Below are 21351 nucleotides of genomic sequence, written 5' to 3' on the forward strand. Positions count from 1 at the left end.
GTATTTTGTTTAATTTGATTTTGAGTTTAAGGAGTTGGCAAAGGGTAATTCTGTAGGCGACAAACTGACAAGGAAGGATTTTGACAAGTCCAGTCCTACTGCACGGTGGTAGTAAGTTAGGACTTCATTTCTAGTCCCGTTTCTTTGCTGGAGGTGTCCCTCTATCATAGAGATTTCTTTTAAAATTGGATTTTGCAAGGATCAGGTAAGAGTTGCCATGGTAACAGGCAGACATCTTTGCAACCTACCTTTTTGATATATAATATGGAGTAAAAACCCACCAAAGTTGGCAAATAAAAAAAAATTCATGAAAATGAAATACAGGGTGTTTCAAAAAAGGTAATCCAACTTTAAGGGGTAAAGATATATAGCATCTCACACAGCATGTTGAAGGCCACAGCAATAAAATTGAAGATAAGAGCTTTCAATTGACACCTTTCTTACCTAATCATGTTATTGCATAAGTGAATACCAATGGATTGAAAGCATGGCACCAAAACTGCACTGGTTCACTACTTAAACCTCGTTGCATTTCACTTGACCAACTGCCACACCTTGATTGTGAATAATGTCTTGCCTGGTTAATATGCAATGGGATTTATTCAAAAGGCCTGGCATGTCCATTCTGGCCATCAAAAAAGCTTGGTATCACAATGGTGCAGCTGACCACTGAGCAGAGAATTTTAAGCAACCAAAAGTTTGCAAGCCACACAGGATGCTTTTCGAGAAGCGCTCAGAGACAGAGAACTACTATCAGAGAAAACAATCCGGGCCAGTGTCAAAAAGTATGAAACACATGGAACCAGCTTAAACAGGACCAGAGGTTACTCAGGACGGATGTTGATGAATGTGTGCTAAATGAATAATTAATCTTTCATTAATGAGAATTTGTGTTGATTTTGTTTCGCCTTAAAGTGAACCAAGCACATTTTTGCACCCTAAATTCTGGGTGATGGTGCTCAATCATGCATGGCCCCGGACAGGAAACCCGTGTCATTTTAGCAATCGTAATCTCTACTTTAAAGTGATGCCGCGATCCTTGCTGAAAGGTATATAGCATGGTTGTATTAACCCCTTAAAGTTGGATTACCTTTTTTTAATCACCTGTATAATGTAAGGGCCTTACTATTTGTTAATGTTCGTCGTTTTCCAACATCACTGCGTTCACAACAGTGCCAAAATTTATCATTTTCTCTGAAAAACAATGAAAACCAAGCACCATTGGCACTGAATTGCCTCAAAATAATCCCAACATTGCCTGAGTTGCAGCCAAGTGCACCACGAGTCAGTTTCAAAGTAAAAAAATTTCAAAGAATTGTGTCAATCTGAAGTCTCACGTGAAATTAGAAATCCAGAGCAGGTCAGTCGCCGGCCAAATCACACTATTCTCACATAAACGTCGGTTCCTGCGTCAGGCGTATGTGAAAGGAGAGCCAAGCAAATGGCATGAGATCTTTTGAAGCGAAATTTACTGGAGTTGTAAGGTTTTCAACTTTTGTAAATTTGCAGCATAAATATTTGATCTGATGTTACAAAATTTATATTTCACACTTAAGACTAGGAGACCTGAAATAGATTTTTAAGTAATTCACGGAGACTTGCCTGCAACACTGACTGCGTTTGCAATACAAATGGGCCATCCAATCTTTTGTACCTGAAAGAATTTTCGTCCTGTGTGCGTGACCCACTCTTCCAGGCTTGGAATGGACCGATGGCACGCCGGTGGACTTTGTCTACTGGAAGGAAGGTGAACCCAACAATAACGAGGAGCTGTGTGTTGAGATGTACACCAAGCAGTACGGCCTGTGGAATGATGAACATTGCACGGACCAGGCCGATTATGTCTGCAAGATGCCACAGAGTGAGTCACACCACCAATGAGAAATCACTTATCGCCAAATGTAAGGGTAGCCAGATAGCCCAGTTGGTGGGGCTTGGTACACTTTGCTTGAGGGTCATAGGTTGCAATCCCCGACAACATTCAGGTTTAATTCAAATTCAGTCACATTAAAAGGATGTAATTTTTGGTGTGTGTGTGTGTGTGTGTACATGAGTTTGTTTCTGCATTCAGTTGGGGACCCTGAACAATAGCGGACAATAAGGTCCCCGATTGACAGAGGGTCCCCGATTGACAACTGTGTACAAAACACATGGGTGGTCTTCTAAAAAAGTTAAAGTACAAACAAAAGAGGAACAATAGGGGGTCCCCAGTTGCAGGCAAATACACACTTGTTTGTGTGTGTAGGGGGGGAATTCAAAAGCGAATGCGGCTTCGGACTCGTTCAGCATGATGTTGGGGGAGAAAAAAAATTCAAAAAGCCTTACTCAAGGTCCTGGCATCCTCGTCTTAATTAGCTGGTATTGTTTCCTTAGGGTTTTGGTGCAAATATTTGATAAATAAATATACCGATTACTTTCTTTCCTTCTCGCCTATGGAGAATTCTTCATAAGAAAAGAAAAACCCCTCAAGCCTGCAGATTCCAAGGATTTTAATAATTTCAATGTCTTTTAAAGATCAGCCATTGGCTCTAGTGACTCATTTCAATAATCTCTATCCCCCCCTTCCCATCTAGTGACAAATTCAACCGGAGAGCCGCAAGTGACGAAGTCACCACAGACCGGAGGTAAGATTGTAAAACAATCTCTAAAACGACGAACATACCTGGATTACAAAAATGCCAAGTCTCAAACGACGTATTTCCATGTAAGCAAAGATCAGTGGGCCATTGACTGTCAGAGGTGGGGTCAGTTTCCTATATTACCATTTACCACTCCAAAATCTATAGATTTGTAGGGATTTTTTGGACTGATTCGGAGTGGTTGAGATTGGTTCTTCCACCCTGTCCAAAAGGTGATTGAGAACTGCTGTGTAGCTGAACTCGTTTGTATAGCATGGAATAGCCAAGAAGCATTTGTATAGCATGGAATAGCCAAGAAGCAATCAACAGTTTTGATTACATGGAGATGAGTGTTTCAAGTGCGTAATGAGTACAGGTATTTACTGGGCTTAATTTGGTGAAGCAACTCCGTATTTTTGTGGGTTTATTTTGCTGATAGGCCTGAGTGCAGGTGGCGTCGTGGGAATCATTCTGGGGATCCTGGTCCTTGTCCTGCTGGTGGCGATGGTCGTCGTCTTTGTTCTCAAACGCAACAGCCTCAACGCCAAAGCCACCGATGCTGGCACCACGTCACCTGCTGCAGAGACGCCGGCGGGCTTTGACAATGCCCTGTACGTCTCGTCATCCGATAAAGCCGCAATTGTAACAGAAGCATAAAAGCACTGTTGGAGGGGAATGCATCCCTTTTTAGTGGCACACAGGAAATGACGAAATTTGTAATCCATTTTTAGAATCCATTAACGGAGCAAGCAGGGTTGCTCCCTTCTCAACTTATGAGATCATAATTTTAAATTGAGGGAGCTTTTACCGCTGTTAGTGATCAGTTACCTGCTATCAGTCAATGAATACTTGGTCTGTAAAATTCCAGAGAATTGGGCGGTTAGAAGTTGCATGTAATATATGAAAAGGCGTCTTATCATAGGTTTGTCATAGGAAACAATTTGTAGTCCCATCTGGATAGTTTAAATGATTGTTAAGGTAAGAAACATTATTCATGTTTCACCAGATTTTAATCATCAAAGAAAATTACCAACATACAAACATTTCTCTGACAAACTGATCAACAAAACCCTTCCGCAACTTGACACAAAGTTTAGTCTCAACCAATTTGAGTTCTGAACCTTCAAAGCTTTCATTGTTAACAAAATTTGCACTATTATGGCCGATACATAACACTCGCTGACTATTTCATTGTCAAAATGATTAGATAGCTTGCTGGAGTACATATTTTTGATTTGATCAAGTACAAAATTGTGCACTTGATGGATTTGACAAAAAATTTCATGGGCATTGACATTTAGCCTCTTTGAATAAAAGTGCAAGAAGAAAACTAGGGATTTCCACTTGTGCGTATGTAAAATATCAGTATTCAGAATAAGAGTCTGATTAGGTAGCCATTTTAAAGGCAATTCTAGCACAGTTTACAACCTTAAAAATTCAATTCGGCAAAGAAGTTTTGATAAATGATATTACTTGAGGTGACAGTTTTACAGAAAACGTGAATGTGCGTCAGATTGCAACAAAACCGGAAGCTACAGGATGTTCACTTCAGCATACAAAATATCTTAGCAGATGCTGTCAAACTTTATACCTCCATGTAAGACAGACTTCCCACTGCAACTTACAAGTACTGTAAGAAATTATACATTTCTGTATTTGTAAATGGTTTAAAGGTGTCTGAAGTTAAGACCACATTTAAGCATTCTGTGTCAAAACAAACAGTACTTTCTTTCACAAAAACAGATCGTTTACTGCACTTTTCAAGTCTTTCCCAAGTAAAAATTCTTGTCCAACTTCCCTGAGGGAAAAAAAATTACTGGGTAAATATGACGACTCTAATATAGTCTGTTAATAAGGCTTTACACCATGCTCCATGATCGAAATAGAAATCCGCACAGTAGATACATGTCAGATTCTTCCGTCTGATAACGTGAATCGATGGTGTTTTCACCAAGTGACAAAACTTCTGTATCGTGCAAAATGGACAATCCAAGATAACTGCATTGGGAAATATCCTCACATTTCACAATACACTTTCTACTACATGCGCTTGGTTACTTTGGATTTAGGAAATTTTGGCACTTTTTGGCTTTATTCACTGCTATTCAAAACTATCCTGTAGAAATAATGTCTTCATTAAACTGTAATTCATTGATAAAATTTTCCTTCACTTCGTGACAACAGCAAACCGTGAAGATCTTTATATTCTTGTCACTTTGTGAAAACATAAATTCATGAGATAATATTCAGATTACTGTTACATTTAAACAAGAGTACACATGCTCTTTTTCAACCTTGTTTACGTGCACATATAGGCTCGCATCCTGACTCATGCAGAATAATGTATGGTCCCCTTTTTGCCCTGTTAATGAAGTGAGTTTTTTCAAATGTTTGTTTACAATCATAAAAAAGTAAACATCATTTTGCTTGGAAACTTTGTTGAATTGTTCTTTGCATCAAATCAGATGAAGTGGCCGGAAAAACTCAAGATCAAAAAATTACTGATTTTCCAAAGTTTTTGGTAACCCCATAAAAGTAGGGATGAAGTTTTGCACGATGGCCTGAAATGAAGGCATGGCTATTGCACCTGACAATATAACAACTTCAGATGCCTCGGTAACTTGGACCCGGGTTCATCTCATTCAGAGTTTTTTGATTTTTCCTCTTTCTTCTTTCCTCCTTTTTTCCTCTTCCCCTTGGAGGATTCCACAGGGGTCGGGTCCTGACCCGAGGTCAGTGCCAACTCTTGCTTGAGGGCCAGCAGCTTCTTCACCTCCTTCTCGATCTCTGATTTGTCGGCCTTCTCTGACTTCAGCTTGCGCACGATGTTCCCCTAAAAAAGAGTCAACAGCAGGATCATTTTGCTATTACCTAAAAGCCTTACCCATAAGAATATTTCTATTCACTATGGACATGGCGGAGGAGAACTTCGTCAAAGAGCCAAAAATGACAGCATTCTGGAAGCAAAGATTTCATAGCTTTACTATCGCTGTCCCATACTTTCAAGTTAGATATTTCAGAGTTATTTGGCAGTCTTGATTATTTTCTGATTTATGCAATTCGTATACACTGTGTTCAACATATGGCTCTGCTCCAGCATTGAAATATAACATGCAGTCTCCGTAGTTCATGACCTTGTGAGAAAAGTAATTCACAGTGTGCTCAGATCAGACTTGAACCCATAACTTCCTGCTTGCTAGCTGTAGAGGTCTCTCTGTAAAAAACACCGATCTTTCTAGGGTCAGCTGACCAGTCCACTGCGCATCATCAACATGTAGGGAGGGTGGTTTCAAGGTTAGTTGGTATAAATTTGGTGCCAACAAATATAAATTAACAGGAGCAACTAACCTGCTTGGCAACCTCATCGGTCAGCCGTTTGACCTCACTGGCATCGCCAGCCGGTGCAGCTGGGCCGTCAACGGGCGCTGAACTAACTGGTGCTGCTTTTGGGTCACCAGAGTCACCAACCTGTGTAATAAGACAGTGCGAATGTGACACGTGTCAACAGAAAAAAAAATACCAACTTCCACTACGTTGTGTATCATGTTCAACATTTACTGTTGCACTAAACTACTCTAAGGAGATGCCGGAGACGCCATTACTCGGTGCCACCACATGCGAGGTAATCCTTAAACTTGAGAGCTCGCGCACAGCCTACCAGTGTAAGAGGAATGTGTACCACCTGCTTGCAAATGAGGTACCACTGCAGAATTGACTTCTAATTTTGGTTTCATCGACATGAAGAATTATGTACAATAACTTTCAACACTGAATATGGAGGAAAAGGTTGAAATGTTTGAAAAAAATTGTTTGCTCCTAAAAGGATTCTGAATTAGTATCAAGTAGAAAATATTTTCCCATGTCAAACAAAAAATGTGTTCACCTAATCTGTTACCCTCAATGTTACGAAATACAAAGTCCGATATAGAAAATCACATTAAAAAATGGAATGGAATCCGACTGTCTTATACTATGACTGAATTCTAAACATTTTAGCGGGTAATTTCATGTAGCTGAGCAAAATACACTACTCTGGGAACAGCATAATTTATACTATGGCCATTTATAAATACCTCTTTACATTGCTCGGTGAAAGTTTGGAGAGGCCACAGTTTGAGAACTTTAAAACGAATGAATCGGCCAAGAAGGACATTTTTAAATTTGACAAATCCCGAGGAGAAAAAATAGGAAGTTCTCACCTGTTTCTGCTGACCGGAGAATTTCTTCTTGAGACTCTCAATTAGGGAAGGTTCTAACTTGCCAAATAGTGGCTTGGGCTGGTGAAAGAGCGACAATCTTGGTCAAAACCAAAATGACATCCCAACAGACGTGTCTTCCCTTTGGGTTAATTTTCAAAATCTTTTTTCAGCAGTAGTCAACTTTTCTGTAAGATTCTAACGAAATTAATGGAGAACACCAGGTTTTTAATATCGCTAAAGTATGGTAATTACGCAAAGATGGGATACGCACGCTGTTGGATTTTATGGGATTCAGTACTCAGAGTTGGAGCAGAACTTGAAATTAACTTTGAAAATAAAGGTTTCAACCCAACAGGTAAAAAATGATATCATTCAACCATTAATCCTACAGGATTCTCTGCATCATTTCATGAAAATATAACTAAATTCCTTCACTTTTACTTGACAATGTTTTAAAATTCCAGGATTATTATTTTGACCTATTTCAAGTTTGACATGTCTACAGTGTTGTCGAAGAATTATCAGATGTGGTCAGAATATAACATACTGACTACTTTCTCTTTTGGGCCAATCTCATTCCCTGACTTTCCCTAATTTGAGGCATTTTTCTCGCATTCCCTGGTCAATTAGCTTAATCGCCCTAGCTTTCTTTAGGGACAACTTGTTCTTGTGGGCTGAAACCAAAAGCACCGTGAGGACAAAACCAAGTTTGAGCTCAGCAGAACCTCTCCAGGTCCATCTTCACTTACCGTCCCGATCTTGTGGCCTGTCTCCAGGTAGCATACAAACTTCTCAGTGATGACGTTGCATTCCGGCGGAGCGTTGAGCTGCTCCTGGATGGTGCGGCTGGTTACCGGCATGTAGGGCAGCAGCATGGTGGATACCAGGCAGGAGATGTTCGTGCACAGGCCAATCACGCCGCCCGCTCTGGCTCTGAAGCAGAAAAAGGGGGCCAAAGTGAAAATAAAGCAAGTTTCAGGAGGGACAATGGAAACTGACACAAGCAGGGTTAGAACCTCCATATCTGTCACTGCCTTTATTCTGAGTGTGAGCTGAACACAGACACTTACGAACTATGAGAGAGGAGCAAACAAAATTATAAATGGCTTCTCTGGAAGAGTTTTGGTACATTATCTTGGAAATTGCAAATTTGAATCCTGCTTGGCAAGAGCTTTTTGGTCAACGGAAAACTGATTAAAGGTTAATTAGGTCAGTTTTTTATTGTTGATAAAGTAAAAAAAAAAAAAAAGACTGAAGACACATTCGATCTGAATGTGTGCAAAGACTGAAAGACTAGGCTTCCTCAGGTGGTATTCGAACCCATGACCCAATGCTTACAAGTGCAGAGTTCACCCCGAGGATTGTAGACAACGACTGAAGGAACAGGCTTCCATGAGTGGTATTTGAACCCATGACCTCCCTGCTTACACGCGCAGAGGTCCACCTAGAGGTCTCATCACCAGGTGGAATACTGGAAGATGAACCCAGTCACATTCTGCAGGCGAAGTTCACGAGACTGCTGCCGACGCCTGATCCCTCCCACTCACCTCTCCTTGTCTCCACCCTTGACCAGCACCCAGGGCTGATTGGCCTGTATGTGCTGGTTGCCCAGGCGGGAGATGTTGAGGATGTGGCGCAGGGCATCCCGGATCTTGGACTTCTCCAGCAGCTGCTTGTAGGAGGTCAACTCGCGAGTGACCAGTGCCAGCAACCGCTCGTCGTCCTCCTCCAGGGTCATCTCGGGGACGACACTGCCAAAATTCTTCTCGAGGAATGTCAGGGACCTTTTCAATAAGATGAGTGAAAAAGTGGTTCATTTTCAGAGGGGTCCTATTTTAAGAGACAAAACAGAAGTCATGCAAACAATTTATTTGCATTTTAAATTAATTTCCATTTTCCCTGAATCTGATCACTAATGAACACTTTTGCGTAGGGGTGGTCCCCCAAAACCTTTTTATGAACAATTTATGTTGACGGTTCCCTTGGCCGTACCTCTTCGTTTTGCAACCCTAACTCCTAACTGCCTCTAGCACTGTTCTTTTCAGAGAAAGGGAAGCCTTGTGTGGAAACGATTCAGACACATAAGGATGACACAAACTACACCATGTTGACCTGCTTTGTTCTCAGGACCCACACAGAGATTGAAAGGTTGGCAAACCTGTGCACACAGTCCAACATCAAGATGTTCAATGGCAGACAAAAGTGCGAAAGAGGGCCACAGGTATCACTCAACAGAACACATGCCCTACTTCGTTGACAATTTTTCTGTTTACGATTTAATTCTAATTTAATAATTAGATTAATAACTCAATCTTTGCAAGTAAAAAATAAAAGTTACAGGCTACTGAAAGAGGGCAGACTGTTAGAGTCGACTGAGCACTTTCTTAAAATCATTACAAAAATTTGGTAAAACTTCAGAACTATTTGTAACCTCCCCCCCCGAAAAAACCTATCACTTTGAATGTTTTTAATTTAATTCACCTGTTGATGAAGTTACCAAGATTATTCAGCAGTTCGCTGTTATTCTTCACCATGAGGTCTGCCCAGCTGAAGGTACTGTCCATGGTCTCTGGGCGTACGTACAGCAGGTAGAAGCGCCAGATGTCACTAGGGATGCCTGTGTCCTTGGCCATGTCGCCAAACACACCGATCCCCCGGCTCTTGGAGAACTTGCCGTCTTCGTAATTCAGGTATTCTGAAATCGGAAATTAACAGTACTGGTGACGTCTTGTGGCTTCAGTTCAATCGATTTCAAACATGACATTACACACTCAAATTCTGTTTTGTCTATGATGCAAGATCTGTTTGAAGTCATTGCTTAATGGTTTTCGGTAAGTAGCCTGGAACTACCAAAACTTATGGAACAATCAACTTCTCTCCAGTACTTCTGACTGATTATTGCTGAAAATACGTTAGTGTGCTCGAGTAATTCCGAAGCCTCAATGAGCTTCAGGCCTGTTGCTGATTGTCACGAAAGCCAAGCCAAGGCTAAAAAACAAGATGCAAACTGACGCTTATAGAGGTCCAAGTCAAAGAGAGTACAGGTACATCAACCTGGACCATCATGCAATCCAGCATTTCTACATTCGAAAGTAATCGTCATAAAGTCCAAACGTACCAGCTGCAATGAGGTGATTGACGATGGTGTAGTTGTCCTCAGCTCCAATCAGCGTGCAGGGAAACACCACACTGTGGAATGGGATGTTGTCTTTGGCCATGAAGTTGTACAGTTCCACCTTCCAGACAAGGAGAAAAAAGGTACTACATGTATACCGCCCCCTCGGGGAAAAATGCAGACATTTGCAGACACTGTTTGGTGACAATTACAGGTACAGCCTTGTTGGAAATTTCTGTTGTTTGGAAAACAGGTGTCGTGAGGTTTATCCATATATTGGCATTACCCATCTGAGCACAAGGATGGTAATGCATAATCTGCCACCTATGCCATCAACTTCATTCCCATTTGTATGATTTTAGGAAATGTGTACAGGGATCACCTTGCTTGTGATTCAAGATGGCTGACTCAAGAAGGGCAATTGTTCTAATCGTCATCCGCATGCTACTCAGAATGAACAATGTAATGTAAATGAGTCAATAGCTTGTAACTATACCACTTATTCAAGGCAGTAAGTATACCATTCTGTCAATCAAATATGTACCACCTAGTCAATGCTATACTATGTATGAAAAATACACCATTTTGTTCATGTTTACCCATAGGTTTTATGCACATTCTGATGAAAATTAAGATGCCCATACTTTGTGCCATTCCAACCAATGCATGTAAGCACACAGCATCCTACACACCCTAGTTCTCATTAGTAACCCCACAGTGCCAGTAAACATGGAACTCCCAGAAATAAAGTTCAGTAGTGCAACTCTGCATAGCTGCTACACAGGCAATAGTGCTTGAAAGATCTAGCTACACTTAGCAAAGATCAGGGTAGTACCGGTCACCGGCAATATACACTGTATAAAATATGGGCTGGTAACTTGTTTCTTTTCTGAGCAAACTTTCTGAGCTCAGTGCCTTCATGATATTTATCCAAGGTAAAAGTTGATTCAACTTTGGTCAAACATCCCCCTATCTGCCCCACTCTCCCTTCCTACTCCAGACTCCCCCAACAGCTTTACCTCCTCTGGGTTTTTCCACCACCTCTCCCACTGGTCCGTGTAGTTGGCTGTGATGGACGGGTAGCCGATGGGCGCGTCAAACCAGACGTAGAACACCTTATCCCGGAAGCCATCCAGGGGCACCGGGGTGCCCCACTTCAGGTCCCTGGTGATGCAGCGGGGCTTGAGGCCATCCCGCAGCCAGCTGGAGGTGACGTACTTGGCATTGGCTGTCCAGTCACCCGCTGCTGCCACCCGCTCGAAGTAGGCCTGAACCTGGGGCTGCAGCTTGGGCAGGTCCAGGAAGAGGTGCTCCGAGTTCTTGATGATGGGGGACTTCTTGCAGACTTTGCAGCGGGGTTTCTGAGTAAAATATTGACTTGTTATTGACCAAGGTATTATTTTGGGCCAAAAATCCGACTTTAGAAAGAGGCAAGGTACATTAGCCTGCTTTTTCAAACATATTCATAAATGCCTAAAACAGTCTCCTGATTCAACAACGTGCAACTTGACCGTGTATTAACATTTAATAATGCCCACTGAGAAGTGATAATGCCCGCTGCGTAAATCAAGCACTGGCACCTGGATACAAGGCAGTTTAATCGATTCTGATTGGTCAAGAGTCTGTGTGCATGCGGCTTGCAACACATGTTCCAAGTCCATATAAAGAGAGTCTTGGACAACTTGCACAAGGAATATTCCACAAAATGGATTGGGGTGTTCAGGAAAATGAAAGTAAAATTCTAGAACAAAATTGTTGGAAATCCATCATAAATTGACTTCTTTTGACTCCAACTACAAAAGGTATTTATGAATGGGAATGAAGATGTGCTTGGCCAGTCTTAAACTAACGTTTAAGACAGGCTCAGGAGACTGAACACTGATAATGCCCTCGCTGCGTCCATTCTCCTGAGGTGGTCTTAAACACATATTTAAAACTGGCCAACCACATATTTATTCCCTTATTCAAAAGCCACAAATGCAGACTCTCTTCAACGTCAATTGTACAGTATTTCTCAATACAAACTAGCAATCTGCAAGACTCAAAGGCCCTGCCACGGAGCATTCGCTGTGAAAATGCAGGCCACGTACAGCTCCAAGTTCCACTCTAACATACAGTGTCTCTCCACGGACTAGTGGGAGGCTCATTTCAACCCTTCAGCTGACTCAGGTGTGCACACCACATACTGACAATGAAGTTCAACAGTGGCCACTTTGGGACAAGACACTCAAATCCAAGAATTTGTCAACATTCACAGACCCGTTCAACTTCATTTGTTTTGAGTGATTACCTTGAGCTCTGTGGCATTGATGAGTTTGCCACACTTGTCGCACTGGTCCCCCCTGGCGTCGGGATAGTAGCACAGGGGGCAGGTGCCCTCCACAAAGCGGTCAGCCAGGAACCGATTGCACTTGACACACAGCAGCTGCTCCACCGTGTCCTTGAGAAGGAAGCCGCGCTGGTGGAGACGGAGAAAAATATCCTGGGCAATCCTGGAAGGACGACACAGAAAAGCACAATTGAGACAAGACAAGGTTGGAAGCTACAAACAAAAGCTCTGATGAGGAACTTACATCTCAAAAGAATCGGGTCAAAGTTTTGCGTACAAAACAGTCGTCATCCTAGACAAAAGAGGAACACGGGCACAAAGATGGGGCATCAAAGAAGTCATCTCAGGAAAAGAACTCTCACTCATGAGAAAGGGCAGGCTACAGTTTTTATCTGTCACTTTCTTGGGACCGGCCTTTGAACGCCTCCCTGGCCATCTGACACGTGGCCTTTGAAGGCGGTCTTCAACTGCCTTACAAAATCGAAAGGTTCAGGCGCAATGTTGTCAACCAAAAGCGTAAGATCTGGTGGCTGATTAAATTACAGACACCACTGTACCTAACTGGATGACTGAAAACATACCTCACCATCTGTAAGATACTCTTAATGCCAAGCTAAAGGTGTGTGGCACTACCCAGGGTATTCCGAGTGTGAGAAATGAAAGTCTGTGATACAACCTGAGATTTCCTGGGGATAGGTAGGGACGTGATATACCTAGCAATATTCTGAGTATTACATCTGAGATGCGCACGAGAAATGCCACTAAGAGCCCTGATAATTCACACGAATTTTGGCCTTCGCTTTCATTTTCTCCACGTACTCCGTTTGCTGTTTGGTTGTCGTCCTCCCAAAATAATCAAAGTCGATGCTGAACCAGGTGTAGACGTCATAGTGGATGCGGTAGTACTTATCGCAGATTTGCTGGGGGGTGAGCCCCTCGGCCAACGCCTTGGTTTCTGTGGCCGTCCCGTACTCGTCGGTCCCGCAGATGTACAGGCAGTTGTAGTTCCTCAAACGACAAAATCTGGAGCAGGGAAAAAAAACAAATTTGACAGAACCCTGAAAAATGGAAGGAGATCAAGAAGGGTACAATGGGTTGAAAGTCATCTTTAAAATGCCAATGTCTTGATCAAATTTTCAAAAGTCTATACAAAAATGCCAATACAGTAAAGATTGAGGAACTGTGTCAGCAATGCCATTGTGCGACTAAACTGTCCATTTTTTTTGGCTATGCTGAACACCATCAAACAGGTGCTGTGCAGTTGCATCAGTGTTGGGCAACTGCATCTAAAAGTAAGAGAGGCGGACCAGCATAGAATTGAGTGAAGAACCCTCGCTGGTTCTTCTGTTGGACTTTAAGGCACATGTCTGAAAGTTGTGGCTGCGGCTGAATAAAACAGGGTCACTTATGGAAGCCAACAGCTAGCGGCTGAAGCCAATTCCCATAGATGCCTGTGTTAAGCCCAGCCCCTGTCGGGCAGGGGATGTTGTGTATTTTCGTGGCGGAAGGGAGGAAGGGTTCTTGACCACAGGTTCAACGGCAGCCCCTGGATGATGAGACCACGCACCTTGAGAACACGTCGGCGCTCAGCACGCAACCGATGATATTGCCCAGGTGGGGGACGTTGTTGACGTAAGGCAAGGCACTGGTGATCAAGACGTTGCGCCGATCCTTCTCCGGAAGACTGTGAAAAGAAGAAAAACGAGGAAGATGACTTCGGGAAAAAAGGGGCTCATATAAGCCAGAGGCGAGGGCACGAAAGAAGGAAGGAGCTGAGCATATGAGGAGTAAGGGATGGGTATATGTGAAGGGGTAGAGAAATGGGCATATGGGGAAGGGTCGTGGTTGGGTACAGGGAAGGACAGGGGATAGGGGTATAGGGAGGGGTAGTGCTTAGGTATGGGGGGTACTTGGGCTTGGTGTACAGGGAAGGATGGGGGTTTGGGGAAAGGCAGGGGCATGGTATATTAGGTAGGGTAAGGGCCGTGACAAGTGATGTGAAGTAAGAGGGGTCGGGGATGAGGCAGGGATGGAAAGTTGGAATGCACACAACATTAATCTCTACAGTACACTGGCTAAAACCGCAATCAAATGCGACAACATACAGCAGTAGTCAGAGGGAGAAATCTTGCCCTGAAACACGTCAACCATTTCAAGACCAAATGGCCTCAGAATGCAAGCCTGCCAGCTGCCACAAGACTACAATTCAATTTGATTCAAGATCCACACCTTACACTGTTTCAGCACCGTTAATCATATGCTGCCGGGAAACCCGGTTTTGGGTGCCTTGGGTTTGTATGCATAGCCAGGGTGCACGAAATCGGACAAAAGAGCTGGGCCTTGTAACAAAAGACCGTGCTCAGAGCAAAAGACCGAGCTGCTGGGAATTGCAAATATTTTTCAGTTGTCAATAGCGGAGAAAATCCGTCATTTGTTTTGAAAAATTATACCACTGTTTGTGGCATTCAGCGCGAGCGGATTACCACCTGGGACAAAAGCACTTCAGCACTCCTACGATGAGCGATACAATACCACTGCACACTAACCTGGCCCGAATTGAAAAGACAACAGCAGCGCACTGCGCCAGTTTTGGGAACAAAAGAAACTTATGTATCACCACACAATCGGGGCTCTTTTAAAAAGGCGGCAGGCCTGGCTGAAATACTCGGGCATCAATAGATGATGTCTGTCAGATTAGAGGAGCCACCAGACAGTCACTCAATAGGGTTTAGGCATTCAGGAAAAAAGAAAAAAGTTTTTGAAAATTTTTGAAAAGCAAAGATATTGAAAAATTGCCAGTATGTAGGCACTGCATATTCAACAGGCACCCGGCAGGAAGTAGTTAAGGTGAGAGGCAAGGTCTACACTTACAGCGGATGGTTTCTCGCCCTCGGCGTTGGTGCGTCGGCTTTACCGAGCAACCAAGCCTGCCTGGCACGCTCAATCTCGTCACTCGTGACGTCCTGCTTGACAGAAAAGCAACCAAAAAGCATCGTTGATACAAACGCACAGCATACATTCAAAACGTCCCTGGGAATAATGCTCTCATATTGATGACAGTTTCGTCCTGTAACAGTGTTCATTGTAAGCGAGCATTTCCAACTTCCAGGCATGCTGTCCCTTAACTAGGTCTAGATCTATGTCTTCACCCAGTTGGGTAAAACTGACAACAGGTGCGGCCTCAGCCCTGAAAGCCCATTTTGGACATGACCAGATTTTTTCTCTACAAAGTTTGACTCCATGCAAGTACTCATAAGAGTAACTACAAACAGGCAGTTTTTGAGGTATCACTCTGACAACAGACGCAGCCACAGTTCTGAAAGCCTGTTTTGGACATGCCTTAAATATTTCATCAAAGTTAACGTTACAGCTATGTTGTGTAAGAGATTGTAAGTGCAACCGTGCACAAGCAGTCTTTGACTTTACATTCAAGACAAAGTTTCCTCTTACCTCGGTGTTGGCAGACTCTTCGTCTTTTGCCGTCCTGGCATCCCCAACGGGCATCTGAACAATGGGCTGGGCCAAAATGGATGCCTTGAAGCTGCCGGCTCCCTGGCTGTGGGTTACCACAGCAACGCTGGCTTCAAACGCCTTCTGCCCGCTGAGGCCCCTGAACCAGGATTCCACGTGGGGGTAGGCGGGGAGGAGATCAGACCTGGTGGCCTGCGCTGGGTACAAGGCTGACCAGACACTGATATCTGCCACTGATAAGCCATTCTGAAAGCACAAGGAGAGAATGTTTTCTATGCACATTCAAAATACAGGTGTAAACAAAATTATGTGTACACTGAACTGTCATGATTAAAGTTGAGGATGGCAAAGACATGGCCAATATATCCATCAGCAGGTGGACATTTGGCTAGGTGTCTTTGCTAAGCATAAGCCCTTTAGCTCCAAAATCTAAAGATGTACAATACAACTTCACAGTCTCCATACTTGACCAAATCCGAGATATCAAGCCCAATGCAGTCTGGACTATTACCATATTTGGACAGCCTATTATGCTACAATCTTGTGCAATCTGACCAATCACAAGGCTTGTTCTAGCGGCCTACAATGGATTGCATGGATGTTTCTAGGTTACAGGGTGCTTTTCCTACATGTTGGAGCATATGGAACAAAAACACTAACGACAAATTTCAATTACAAAAATTAGACTGGCTGTGCAAAAAAAACCTGACTACAAACAAAACTAGAAGTTCTAAAACACGTTAGTACCGATGGGATTTAAAATTTGTTGTTGCCAACTTGAGATATTCAAAATTGAATGTCGACAAAAATTGCTCAATCAGTATAGGAAAGGTCACTATGCCCATATGTGGTAATACCCTAGACTGCAATGTGCGGTGTCTAGGCGGTACGAATCTTAAACTTCTCAAAAGCCTTCAAAAGACTGGACGACGTTAAATCCTGGGGGTCTACTTCAAGATTTCAGACTGGGACACACTACACCCACATGTAAATGAGGTTCCACTTCTTTCCCTCACTTCAAATCTGAATTAATTTCAGAAAAAAAATGTGAAACACATTGTGGTGTTACAGATGGGCAAAATTTTCCATCTGGAAAAGGCTTCAAGCATTATGCAAGGGGGAAAGCTTGGGCCAGGCTTGGGCCGGCCCTCGGTCACAGAAGCCAGTGCTGTCACCACATTAGGTCTCGAACTCAAACATCCTTCGGTAAGAACATACGGTTCACCCTGCCCTCTTACACTTTTGGATGGGAGGGGCATGGAATCTGCCTCCCCCCTATGACCTCACCAATCCCTTGCCAAACCTGTTTCAAATTTAGCATGCATGTACGGCAGACATTCATTACGAGTACATCTCTCAAGATTCTACTCTTTCCCCCTTTTAGGGCGGAGTGAGTCGTGATGCCAACTCTGTTTGACTGAATTCCCCTCTCTTTGTCTTACCCCAACCACATACTGGTTTCCCTGCAGGGAACTGTTGAGGTGAGTCAGCAACGGTTTCAAGCAGTCGGCGTTGGCTTTGCCACTCCCGTATAACAATGCCAAGAACGATCCAAGCACGGGCTGAGTACAGAAAAGCAGAAACCTCAAGGAGTCAGAGGGTGGAATATGACAACCCTTTTTTTCAAACATCAGGACTGCAACCTGTAACTCTACGATCAGAGAGGGCCCACGGTTTTCTGGGACACTACATTCTGGTACGTGTGAAAGAAACGCAATTTAAAATTGATACTTGTCAGGTCTCAATCTTCACCAGCAGTTTCTGATTCAATTTCTACAGCACACAATCCCGTGGCCAGGGTAAAATTACATATGTCCTCAAGGGTAAGCACGCGCACACACTGGAACAATTTCAAATGTTTCTTGTAAGTGCAAAGAGGAATAAAACACAAATCCTTGCAATCTTGACTGAACAGAAACTGTAGATGGTAAAAACAAAAGGCACAGATTTTTGCTGACACAGAGGACAGGAATGGGCCTTGGACAAATTAAATGCCTGCGACAACACATCCCAAGATGTTCGTTAACGAAAACTAACCCTAATCCAAACATGCATGTCAACCATGGCCACGTATGGTAGCCTTGAATTCCACATGATTCGCACACGATACAAACAGCACAAAAGGCACCACATATCCAACATGCGCACCTGCAGTTGCGTAGCCTCCCACTCCAGCCACTCATCCACCTGTGTGTCATCAACATCCAAGGCACCTTGGGCAAGCAGATACCTGGCACATGATAGCATTCACATGTCTGTCAGTATTTCATCAATGACAAATAACATTCTGGTACAATGGGACTTTTCCTTCACACAAAAATTCAAAGCGGTATTTCAGTATCCAATGCTTTTACAAGGGGCCCGAGAATTCTTCATTCTTATAGCCAAACCATGCAACAATGTTAATAACTTGACCGGGGATCACATTATTACATTTATGAGGTTGGGTCTTGACCAGCATGATGTTGAAAGTACTATCCGCCTTGAGCAGAAGCACCCCTTCATCGGTTGAAAAGAGCCATGTTGGTCGTGAGTGTTCATTTTGTTGGTAGTGACATGCCCATAATGGGTGCATTTCATAATCATTTGCAAAGTGCAGTTCCGACCAAAGGAGCTGCCTTTGCTTGGAAAATTGTGCTTCCTATTGGTCAAGGTCAGGGCTTATTACGTCCTATAAAATGCACAGTGCTTTCTGACAGCTTCTGAGAATTAAAAAAAAATAAGCTTGACTCGAACCCTCAGCTTGTTTGACATTCACGACTCACCTGCATATACTGTTTGCAGAAAAAATGAAATCTCCATTGCCCAGATTGAGAACTGGCAAACGATTCTTCCTCAGGTAAGGCACAACATGATCTACAGGCAAAGCAGAACAAAGCAATTCATGTACATATGTGTAGGAAACAAGGTAGAGACAACACAGGGGTGAGATCAGAGGAAATTGAAATATCCATGAAATAATCACCAGAGGTTTTGAGGGACCCACAGCAGCGTAGGGTCCATGGTATATATTTGTGTTTGCCAAAAGGTATCCCTTCAAATACCATTTTCCTATTTTCCACGTAAAAACACTGTTATGGTAAACCTGGATTTCCAGATTTTAAATGCTGGTATCATTGTCTTCATTGTACACGTAGTTGAACCCTTGCAAACAATTTCGGTGAACGTCCAAAATTAAAAAACAGTGGCGTCTGGAAATTGGTCACAAATTCCACACACTTTAACACATCTAAGAAAATCCCTCATTAATATAAGACTTTCTTTGAAGTTGATAAAACTCTGATGAGTTGTTTTTACCTTCACTCACATACCCAACTACAAGTCTGTCAGTTCATTTTCTTCTTTTTTGAAAGGTTGAAAGTTTTGAAAGGCTTCATTGTACACTTCAAACAAAATAAAAATGAAAAATCAGGTCAAAATCAGAAAAACTGAATCTGACTGAAACTTTGTAGCAGCTATTTAGTGGGAAACTCAAGATTTGAGAATGGGAATGTTGATGAAATTTCTCCTATTGACAATAGTATTGTGAAATTTGGGGAAAAAATATCATTCTAGCAAGGCACTGGAGGCCAAAAATCAAAGTGTGCCACGTGGGAACAGGTCAACTCATACCTTGGACAACTCATACCATGGACAACTCGTACCTCCAGTAAAGACAACTCATACCGTCACAGAAATCAGAGCTTCCTCAAAGCATATTATTAACGTAATTAACTTGAACAATAATTTGATTTCTTTGTCATGTGTTCGTCACCTAATTTGCCATTTTGGCTACACTGCCTTCCCTACATTAACGTGAGATGCGTCGAGGTCATGCACGTGTGCGCGCGCCGTCAGACAACTGACGCTAGTCAACATGGCCAGCCATTGTTGCGTTCATTTCGGAATCTTCACCGTGCAGTCCATCGTGATGTTCGAGTGATGTAATGTTTTCATTTACTTCAGAGTTTATAAAGTAATGTCAGTTGTAACTTGTCCCCCCCAAAAAGAATTTTAATAAGGTAACCACCCCCCCAAAAAATGAGACCAGAAACATATCCAAAAGAAATCAAGATAACAAGTTTTTTTAAGTATACCAACCCCCGCTGCAAAGGTACTAAACAAAGCCATCATTCCCCTAAAAATGAAAAAGTCCAATTACGTTTTCCCAGAGCCATTAGAATAAATTGAAGTCCCCCCCCCGAATTTAGAGTTTAGTAAAGTCCCCCCCTAAATATCAATAAAGAAGTCAAGTTGGTATTAAAACGGTCGGGTAGTTCGACATTCGTCACGTAAACTGACAGTGCAAACGCCCGCAGGCAGGCACTACGCAGAAAATCATGCTGGCACTGAATTGAGATCCCTATGGGAGATTTATGAAGATTTTTCCTAGACATGTTTGTCAAATCTGATCTTAAACATGCTGAAAAGGCAGAGGAAGAAAGTTACAACTGAACTGATAGCATGAGGGTACAAGAGGTCTTAACTCAAGGTACGAGTTGCCCAAAGTACGAGTTGGCCCAGGCTAGGTACGAGTTGCCCGCGGTACGAGTCTTCCAAGGTACGAGTTGACTCGAAAGCTGCCACGTTAGCAAGGAACAGTGTGGTTAGGCATGTTTACTACGCATGTTAGGGTACATTTACATCAACAATCACCGGTCTTACAATTTACAAATTATCGTCAACACACCATCAACACGCACACTATACCATCCAAGCCTCTTGTAAAACACATTCAAAATTAAGAGCAGTAGTATTTGACCATAAAATTTTTACAACAAGGGCATTTTGGCTAAACTACAAAAAATTAGAATCTTGAAAATTGCCATCTGTAGTTTAAGGCAAAATACTATTATTACTAGCAAAATGGCAGTCAACAGCTAAGCCCACACTGCTTACAGAAAAAGGGTTTCAACCATTTATTGACGGCCATCACTTGACACTTTGCACATGCACAAACCTTATACATTGGTATGAAAAATTGTGTTTTCTCAGTCTACGACTTTGTATTTTCCCTCCTAAATTGAACATTTCTGGACATGTTTTTGCTTTCTGCTGGCTAACAATTAGTGACAAGTCCCTGTAGGGGATAATTACTGGCGTAACTCTCCCCCTGCATCAATAACTGTCTTCCATCTTTTCTACCTAGTACCTCCATGCTTCCATCCTCACCCGTGTTTTCAACTTCTTCCACGTCCAGTTTAACCCCTGCAAGACATGCAGCAATAACAGCCTTAAGACAGTGCTGATTCCCTTTATCTGTCAATAGTTTCATCCTGGAAACGTTGCCTACAACGCGTTAACCAAGCAGTAAAAGCAGAATTTTTAAACAAAATAACACCACTAGTACTACCAGACGGCCGAGCCAGAGTCATGTCAGAGGGGTTTTTCCAAAACGTTACCTTCATTCCACTTCCAGATTATGTAAACATGAGATTTGAGGATCCCTGACTGGGGGGGCTACGGCTGACAATAGAACTATCATTTAGCTTCAGGAACACTAAATCTATCAAAAACTGAGGCAAATATTAGGAAGACGTTCCATTGGACTTAGACAGTAAGTGCTCATGGATCACTCTTCGGCGACAAATGAAGCGGAACTAGGGACGAAGTCGGGATTTGAAATATGGCCATGTGCAC

General features: G+C 42.8%; 2 protein-coding genes across 4 annotated transcripts in view; one reads left to right on the forward strand and one right to left on the reverse strand.

The window, feature by feature from the left end:
• Nucleotides 1-3948, forward strand: part of LOC110989226 (macrophage mannose receptor 1-like) — a 30954-nt gene extending 27006 nt beyond the window's left edge. The window contains exons 40-42 of one of the 2 annotated variants that reach the window (XR_015426187.1): nt 1697-1901; nt 2574-2624; nt 3058-3088. Coding sequence is in view for 1 of the 2 variants with exons in the window: in XM_087140209.1 (XP_086996335.1) it covers nt 1697-1861; nt 2574-2624; nt 3058-3275 (434 nt within the window). In the remaining variant the exon portion in view is untranslated. Of the gene's footprint in view, nt 1-1696; nt 1902-2573; nt 2625-3057 lie in introns of both variants that reach the window. The other variant, XM_087140209.1, reaches the window with a different exon arrangement.
• LOC110989230 (methionine--tRNA ligase, cytoplasmic-like) lies at nt 3607-21106 on the reverse strand. 2 transcript variants are annotated; one of them, XM_022253463.2, is made up of 17 exons: nt 20884-21106; nt 18498-18588; nt 17881-17962; nt 17175-17294; nt 15712-15978; nt 15133-15224; nt 13829-13945; nt 13081-13284; nt 12223-12424; nt 10952-11293; nt 9936-10053; nt 9299-9512; nt 8365-8601; nt 7567-7750; nt 6818-6895; nt 5967-6086; nt 3607-5451 (listed from the first exon to the last, which is right to left on the reverse strand). In XM_022253463.2, the coding sequence occupies exons 1-17, from the start codon at nt 20984-20986 to the stop codon at nt 5257-5259; spliced, it is 2766 nt and encodes a 921-aa protein (XP_022109155.2). In that variant the 5' UTR covers nt 20987-21106; the 3' UTR covers nt 3607-5256. The 2 variants fall into 2 exon arrangements, with proteins under 2 accessions (XP_022109155.2, XP_022109154.2); XM_022253462.2 differs by having other exon boundaries at nt 15133-15227.
• Nucleotides 21107-21351: the final 245 nt, after the last annotated feature.

The sequence above is a fragment of the Acanthaster planci genome, linkage group LG08 (assembly GCF_054643075.1).
Source record: "Acanthaster planci isolate LZ-2023a linkage group LG08, COTS_SCS, whole genome shotgun sequence".
NCBI lineage: Eukaryota > Metazoa > Echinodermata > Asteroidea > Valvatida > Acanthasteridae > Acanthaster > Acanthaster planci.